Below are 8,773 nucleotides of genomic sequence, written 5' to 3' on the forward strand. Positions count from 1 at the left end.
CTGTCCCAGTGACAAATATGGTGTTAGCTGAGACAAAGTTATGTGAAAATAAAGGCTGATGCTATACTGTGAAATACTGACTGCAAAAGATCCCTAGTTCAGGGTAGTGTGAAAGACCCCGCACATTGCGTATATTTATATACAACAGAACTGCAGACAGTCGTGTGTGCCTGTATGCAATGATTGTGACCTATGCCTCTACTTTGACCTGGAACTCATTACTTTTTCACCAAGAGTGCTATAACGGATGTGCATTCACGCAAGACGTATGGCCAGCAGCTTTTATAAAAGGACAATTTTACAGAAATACATCTGACAGAATCTGAAATCTAAAAGTGAATTTGAATGAAAAGATTTGATGCATACATTTTTTTGAAGATTTTTCAGAGATGGTATATGTTCAATATGCACCACAGAAACAAACAAAGTAAAAAGACAAACAAGCCTTCCAAATGCAATGAAATCTAACAGACCGCAATCAGTAGAAAATACCTGCATGCAAAATTTTGCAACAAACATCAACATTATTTTTCTCACTTGTGACAGATGTCAAAATGCACATTCTGTACCAACAAAGGACAATGGGGAAGATGGAAAGAGGTGAGTCTATTTTGGGGGATCTGTGTTGATGCCGTATTTCTCCTTCAGAAGCTTCAGCTGCTCCTCTTTCTTCTTGGTGTCCATCTTCTGGAACGCCTGTGAGAGAAAGAGTGAAATGGAAACCATGAATTATACATGCTCAAGTGCAAAACTATACACTGTTTATATAACCAGACAGGCCGACCTGTCAGGCAAAAAAATTACATTGATTACATATTTACCTCACATTAGCTCCTTAAAAAGGTAGAGTCAGCGATGTACATAGTAAACAGCAATTACGGGCCGACTTCCACAGCTATGAGCGGTGAAACTACATTGACACCGTGACGAGAGCGTACCTTCATACCTCCGTCAACGTGGTTGCACAGGGAGCGTGACGAGATGCTTGGCCACAAACACCAGTGAAGCAATAGCTGCAATTCTCTCTGGTTTTATCCATAAACATTTAACTTCTCAAAGTTCATATTTTACGGGTAAGTGACCTAATTGTATCAAATGTCCAATGAAACGGGAGTATAGTAAGTGACGTGATCAATACAGCTAGCTAGAGCATCCCCAATGTAGAATGTTACGAGTTCATAACCTATCTGAAAAAAATAAGCTTTATTTCATAACGGGATGCTATCTGAAACACATTTCAGCCACACTTCATAATGGGAGAATATTCTTGCAACCTCAGCAACCAATGTGCATGTTTGTTGTAATAAAAATTATTTGAAGTAGTTGCATCAACTACTGTCTTTTTTTTTTATACACGCCTAAAATGCGATACTGAACCTTTCTATGTGTGCAGGCCAGGGTGTGTTTTGCCATTTTCCTTTAGTAGGAAGGTTTTGCTATTTTAATACTAATACAAACGGCCGCTCCCACAGTGGGTGCTCTGGTCAGAGGGTGCGCTCGCCCCCACCCTCCCCGAAAACGCCGGCAAGGCACTGCCCCAAAGGGATTTTCCAAGGGCCATTTTCCTTATTAGTATTATTGAGATTTGTGAATTTACATTTGATATTATGTGTTTATTTCTGAGAATCTACATCTCTGCAACGCTCTGGCTGCCGTGAAAAATAGACTCAAAGCGCAAAACTACGCTGCTTCAAGCTAGCCTCGGTTTGCAGACATGCTGCTTTTGCAAGCGGTATATCATGTCTCATAGATCAGCGTGAGTTGTTAAACTGCGGCTCACGTTACGGAGACGTTGTAACTTTGGTCATAACAAGTGCGAAGAGCGAGGGTAAACGTCTGATGTTTTGGTCCCGCAGCTTCACATTGCAGCAGAGTGAAGCGCAGTAGCACACCCATGCAGATAATAATATAATAATAATAATAATAATAATAATATGCCATTTAGCAGACGCTTTTATCCAAAGCGACTTACAGTCATGTGTGCATACATTTTTACGCATGGGTGATCCCGGGGATCGAACCCACTACCCTGGCGTTACAAGCGCCATGCTCTACCAATTGAGCTACAGTGAGTGCATCGTCTTGCATCGCGCACATCTGCAATATCTGTGGTTCATCCTGTTGCTCGTGGCAACATCATATTTAATTAAAATTATCACAGAGCTGGACTCTCTTCCTCCAAACACCTACAGGGTAATATGTAATGTACCAGCATTGACTACACTGTTTGTTCAGTATAATTTCTCTATCTGCAAAGCGATGAAAGTTATTAATCCCTACTAGATACCCCTTTGAGATTATTTATTGACAGAGGTAAGAGACTTTGCCAGGTCGTTGATAGATATCATACATAGGCCTACGTACCCTGTTTGCATTGTAGTATAAAACTACAAGATATCTGTTACAGACGTTGAATCCAGACAGATGATCGCAGGCGTTCTTGGCATCAAAGATGTCCTCGTAAACCACGTAAGCTGTCCCTCTTGATTCCGGTGTGTTTCCACTGAAGAACAGGGCACAAGAAGACAAGGATGAGACTGTGGTTGAATACCTGCCATAGTTCTGCAGACTACAAACAAGGAGAAAATACCTAAAATTGGTCTAAACTCTATAAAATACATCAACCATGGTCTATGTGAGAATTCCATCCAGATCCACAATCTTCAACTTACGTTCGAATCTGCCGTATTGGTCCATATTTCCCAAAGATGTCGTACATTTCTTCAGCTGTGATCTTGTATGGTAGATTTCTAATGTAGAGTATTCTGTTGACTTCAGGTGGTAATCGAATCTGCAAAGGAAACATTATTCGTAACTGATAAGCTCCATTTGAGCCATATTTCCATTGGCACTTTGAAGTTAACCCAGGTTGGGCTGGCCTTGGTGGGCTAGCTAAAATTGCGTTTCCACTCCCTCCAGAAATTATGTTACGTTGATAGGTAGCCAATATGTGACTGCAGTTGGCTTTGCTAATGTTGCTAGCTAGCAAGATGTTGGAGAATTTAATTCACTCTCACCATGCTGTAACTAACTTTACCCCATACACCTGCCAGTGCCAGCCAGACTCAGAGCCATGTATTTAGCTTGCTGATGTTAGCTAGCTAGCTAAATGGTTAGCATCATCACCAGCATAACAGGCTAGCTAGCTACATTCCTACCTTGTTTGCCATGGCATTGGCCATTAGCTAGCTAGCTAACCAAGCAAACCAGACGACAGGTTTGATATGATGTAGTGAGCTAGCTAGCTTTCAATATGACCTTGCCAGCTAAATTCCTGCTAGTGAGATTGTTTCAACTCTGATTTGCTAGCTAACGTTAGAACTCACAACGGCAGTCAAGCACCCAAGCTAACTGGCTAACGTTGGCTAGCTACTTCCAGACACAAATGAGAGAACACCTCACTCTGACCATTTTACTCGCCCTTGCAGAGCTGGTTAGGCGGTTATCCAGAGCGTTGACTAACTGTCCTGCTGGCAACAATTTAATTAAGCTTTTTTGCTGACATTAACCGACACAGGCCATATTCAACGGGTGTTGAGCGTTTGTAAATTCATCAGTTAACTTCTACGGGATCGGTGTCCCATATACGGGACTATTGAGCTAACGTGCGCTAATGTGATTAGCATGACTGTTGTAAGTAACAGCAAACTTTCCAGGACATAGACTTGTCATACGGGCAGAAAGCTTAAATTATTGTTAATCTAACTGCACTTTCCAATTAACAGTAGATTTACAGTGAAAAAATACCATGCTATTGTTTTAGGAGAGTGCACAACAACAAAAAACGTATCACGGCAACTGGTTTATTACATTCAACGGCTCAGACACGAGACGTATGTGGCAGGGTCTACAGACAATCACGGACTACAAAAAGAAAACCAGCCATGTCGCAGACACCGACTTCTCGCTTCCAGACAAGCTAAACACCTTCTTTGCCCGCTTTGAGGATAACACAGTGCCTCTGACGAGGCCCACTACCAAGGACTGTAGTATCGCCTTCTCCATGGCCGACGTGATCAAGACATTTAAGCATGTTAAGGCCCAGACGGCATCCCTAGCCGCGTCCTCAGAGCATGTGTTTATGGACATATTCAATCTCTCCCTTTCCCAGTCTGCTGTTCCCACATGCTTCAAGATGGCCACCATTGTTCCTGTACCCAAGAAAGCAAAGGTAACTGAACTAAATGACTATCACCCTGTAGCACTCACCTCTGTCATCATGAAGTGCTTTGAGAGACTAGGATCATATCACCTCTACCTTACCTGTCACCCTAGACCCACTTCAATTTGCTTACCACACCAATAGATCCACAGACGATGCAATCGCCATCACACTGCACAATCCCATCTGGACAAGAGGAATACCTATGTAAGAATGCTGTTCATTGACTATAGCTCAGCATTCAACACCATAGTACCCTCAAAGCTCATCATTAAGCTTGAGGCCCTGGGTCTGAACCCCGCCCTGTGCAACTGGGTCCTGGACTTCCTGATGGGCCACCCCCAGGTGGTGAAGGTAGGAAACAACATCTCCACTTCTCTGATCCTCAACACTGGGGCCCCACAAGGGTGCATGCTCAGCCCCCTCCTGTACTCCCTGTTCACCCATGACTGCATCCTGTCGGGTTATATCACCGCCTGGTACGGCAACTGCACTGCCCACAACGGCAGGGCTCTCCAGAGGGTGGTGCGGTCTGCTGAACGCATTACCGGGGGCAAACTACCCGCCCTCCAAGACGCATACAACACCCGATGTCACAGGAAGGCCAAAAAGATCATCAATGACATCAACCACCCGAGCCACTGCCTGTTAACCCCGCTATCATCCAGACGGCGAGGTCAGTACAGGTGCATCAAAGCTGGGACCGAGAGAATGAAAAACAGCTTCTATCTCAAGGCCATCAGACTGTTAAATAGCCATCACTAGCACATTAGAGGCTGCTGCTGCCTATTGAAATCACTGGCCACTTTAAGAAATGGAACACTAGTCACTTTAATAATGTTTACATATCTTGCACTACTCATCATATATATATATATATATATATATATATATATATATATATATATATATATATATATATATATATATATACATACACACACACACACACACACACACACACACACACACACACACACACACACACACACACACACACACACACTGCTCAAAAAAGGGAACACTTAAACAACACAATGTAACTCCAAGTCAATCACACTTCTGTGAAATCAAAATGTCCACTTAGGAAGCAACACTGACAATACATGGAATAGACAACAGGTGGAAATTATAGGCAATTAGCAAGACACCCCCAATAAAGGACTGGTTTTGCATGTGGTGACCACAGACCACTTCTCAGTTCCTATGCTTCCTGGGTGATGTTTTGGTCACTTTTGAATGCTGGCGGTGCCTTCACTCTAGTGGTAGCATGAGACGGAGTCTACAACCCACACAAGTGGCTCAGGTAGTGCAGCTCATCCAGGATGGCACATCAATGCGAGCTGTGGCAAGAAGGTTTGCTGTGTCTGTCAGCGTAGTGTCCAGAGCATGGAGGCGCTACAAGGAGACAGGCCAGTACATCAGGAGATGTGGAGGAGGCCGTAGGAGGGCAACAACCCAGCAGCAGGACTGCTACCTCCGCCTTTGTGCAAGGAGGAGCACTGCCAGAGCCCTGCAAAATGACCTCCAGCAGGCCACAAATGTGCATGTGTCTGCTCAAACGGTCAGAAACAGACTCCATGAGGGTGGTATGAGGGCCCGACGTCCACAGGTGGGGGTTGTGCTTACAGCCCAACACCGTGCAGGACGTTTGGCATTTGCCAGAGAACACCAAGATTGGCAAATTCGCCACTGGCGCCCTGTGCTCTTCACAGATGAAAGCAGGTTCACACTGAGCATATGTGACAGAGTCTGGAGACGCCGTGGAGAACGTTCTGCTGCCTGCAACATCCTCCAGCATGACCGGTTTGGTGGGTCAGTCATGGTGTGGGGTGGCATTTCTTCGGGGGGCCGCACAGCCCTCCATGTGCTCGCCAGAGGTAGCCTGACTGCCATTAGGTACCGAGATGAGATCCTCAGACCCCTTGTGAGACCATATGCTGGTGCGGTTGGCCCTGGGTTCCTCCTAATGCAAGACAATGCTAGACCTCATGTGGCTGGAGTGTGTCAGCAGTTCCTGCAAGAGGAAGGCATTGATGCTATGGACTGGCCCGCCCGTTCCCCAGACCTGAATCTAATTGAGCACATCTGGGACATCATATCTCGCTCCATCCACCAACGCCACGTTGCACCACAGACTGTCCAGGAGTTGGCGGATGCTTTAGTCCAGGTCTGGCAGGAGATCCCTCAGGAGACCATCCGCCACCTCATCAGGAGCATGCCCAGGCGTTGTAGGGAGGTCATACAGGCACATGGAGGCCACACACACTACTGAGCCTCATTTTGACTTGTTTTAAGGACATTACATCAAAGTTGGATCAGCCTGTAGTGTGGTTTTCCACTTTAATTTTGAGGGTGACTCCAAATCCAGACCTCCATGGGTTGATACATTTGATTTCCATTGATAATTTTTGTGTGATTTTGTTGTCAGCACATTCAACTATGTAAAGAAAAAAGTATTTAATAAGATTATTTCATTCATTCAGATCTAGGATGTGTTATTTTAGTGTTCCCTTAATTTTTTTGAGCAGTGTATATATACACACACACACTGAATTCTATTCTATAATATTCTACTGTATCTTAGTCAATGCCGCTCTGTCATTGCTTGTCCATATATGTATATATTCTTAATTCCCATTCCTTACTAGTTTTGTGTGTATTGGGTATATGTTGTGAAATTGTTAGCTATTACTGCACTGTCGGAGCTAGAAGCACAAGCATTTCACTACACCTGCTATAACATCTGCTAAACACGTGTATGTGACAAATGAAATTTGACATTCACCTCTGAAGGTAAATAATGTACTTACATTCAGTAATCTTGCTCTGATTTGTCATCCTGAGGGTCCCAGAGATTAAATGTAGCATAGTTTTGTTTGATAAAATACATTTTTATATTCAAATGTAGGAACTTGCTTCTACAGTTTGAACCCTTGCCATCTCTGGCTCCACACCCACCCCGCCATCTAGATGTGTGAAAGTTAGTGCATAAGCCTATGATACATCATGTATGACATTTCTGGGAGTGTGTAAACTTACAAAAATAATATGGTAATACAAAATGTATGTTCTCTATAGTTATGTAGTTGAAAATGTATCAATTGACCAATTTCGGCACATTTGGGCAGACTTGATACAAAATAGTCCAGCATTACAAAGCTTCACTGGATCAATCTGAAACTTTGCACACACTTATGCCATCTAGCGGTCAAAATATAAATTGCGCCTAAACTGCAATATTATATTGTGGCCTTTCTCTTGCATTTCAAAGATGGATTTTCTTTTTTGAAAACGCATGTTTTTTTTGTTAGTATTATCTTTTACCAGATCTAATGTGTTACATTATCCTACATTAATTTCACATTTCCACAAACTTCAGTGTTTCCTTTCAAATGGTATCAAGAATATGCATGTCCTTGCTTCAGGTCCTGAGCTAAAGGCAGCTAGATTTGGGTATGTCATTTTAGGCGAAAATTGAAAAAAAGGGTCCGATCCTTAAGAGGTTAATCTGCGCTCTGGCACACTGACGAGAGCGCTCTGAAGTCGTAGATGGCCAGAGTGAATTCACGAACGCACCCTAAATTAACTTTAGTTACGCAGTTGAAAGCAAGCTCTACTACTAGCTAACTAGTTAGCCAACTCGCATTGTTAACTGGAGACTTGAGTGAGAATGAGCAAGCTAACATGCTAACATTTCCCTACAAAATGACGTTTAAGTTTAACGTTAGTGTTTTATACTTAATGTCTTAGTAAAATAATACAAATTAATCGATAAAGCCATCCGCCTAACTAACGTTAACAGTAGCTAGCTAAGTTAGCGAGCTAGCTAACAGTACGCGTCGTTAGCCATCCAGCTACCACGCTAGTGATGTATTTCTAGATGGTAAACCCGACTAGGTTGATTGTAGCTTTCATTTGAACACAAAAACATGATAAATGTAAACTTACATTAGCTCGTTTAGCTGCTTGCATAGCCATGGTTGTATAATTTGTGTAGAAAATGTGCTACGATTGAACAAATATTGCGAACCGCTTTGGTCTTCCACACAGCTTGTTTTCGTATTTCCGTTTCCAGATGATTCTTCTTCTTCTTCTTCTTCTCTATGGTATAATGGCGTTCGCAACAAATTCATTTGCATTCTGCCACCTACCGTGCGGGCGGATAATAAGGATCCCAAAAGGAAAACATTTGGGTAAAAATAAATAAAATATGATACAAACTACCAAAAAAGAAATGAACTAAACCAAATCAACCTGCTTTTCTGTAAAAATCTCATTCTAGTTAGGTCCCAAAACAGGCTGAGAAGCCTCCTGTGCGGGTGGAATATTTCCTATCGACAATAGTCCTTGTAGTGCTTCTGCCATGAAGTCTTGGAGCCCAAAAAACATTTTGGCTGCAGATATAATGATATCTAGCTTCTTGGACTTCTTAGATACTTGTGCTGTACAATTAATCACTGTGGCTATAAATGCCACAAAATCCACCTTCTTCACAATGAGTGTATCCAGATCACTCGATTGACTTAAAACACTAGAAACTGGTTGCAATGCATCCACCGCCATATCTTCAACACTGTTGCCTCTTGTCCCTTCAACTCTTTTCACCGC

The 8,773-nt window shown here is 42.9% G+C and overlaps 1 protein-coding gene across 1 annotated transcript; it reads right to left on the bottom strand.

Moving 5' to 3' along the window:
• Nucleotides 1–267: 267 nt before the first annotated feature.
• On the bottom strand, nucleotides 268–8,253 carry LOC311119173 (splicing factor 3B subunit 6). The gene is made up of 4 exons (XM_084193913.1): nucleotides 8,114–8,253; nucleotides 2,673–2,791; nucleotides 2,365–2,503; nucleotides 268–696 (listed from the first exon to the last, which is right to left on the bottom strand). Exons 1-4 carry the CDS (start codon nucleotides 8,141–8,143, stop codon nucleotides 607–609), a joined length of 378 nt encoding a protein of 125 aa, XP_084050039.1. The 5' UTR covers nucleotides 8,144–8,253; the 3' UTR covers nucleotides 268–606.
• Between the last annotated feature and the right edge of the window lie 520 nt (nucleotides 8,254–8,773).

Source organism: Coregonus lavaretus (genome assembly GCF_964263955.1).
Source record: "Coregonus lavaretus genome assembly, contig: HAP1_SCAFFOLD_4018, whole genome shotgun sequence".
NCBI lineage: Eukaryota > Metazoa > Chordata > Actinopteri > Salmoniformes > Salmonidae > Coregonus > Coregonus lavaretus.

Bases quoted from the DNA above. Each gene is read 5' to 3' on its own strand.
- LOC311119173 (XM_084193913.1), bottom strand. From the start codon at position 8,143: ATGGCTATGCAAGCAGCTAAACGAGCTAAT. The intron at 2,792-8,113 runs GTAAGTTTACAT...TTTCCTTTGCAG, and splicing joins AAGCAGCTAAACGAGCTAAT to ATTCGATTACCACCTGAAGT. The intron at 2,504-2,672 runs GTAAGTTGAAGA...CCTGTTCTTCAG, and splicing joins CCAATACGGCAGATTCGAAC to TGGAAACACACCGGAATCAA.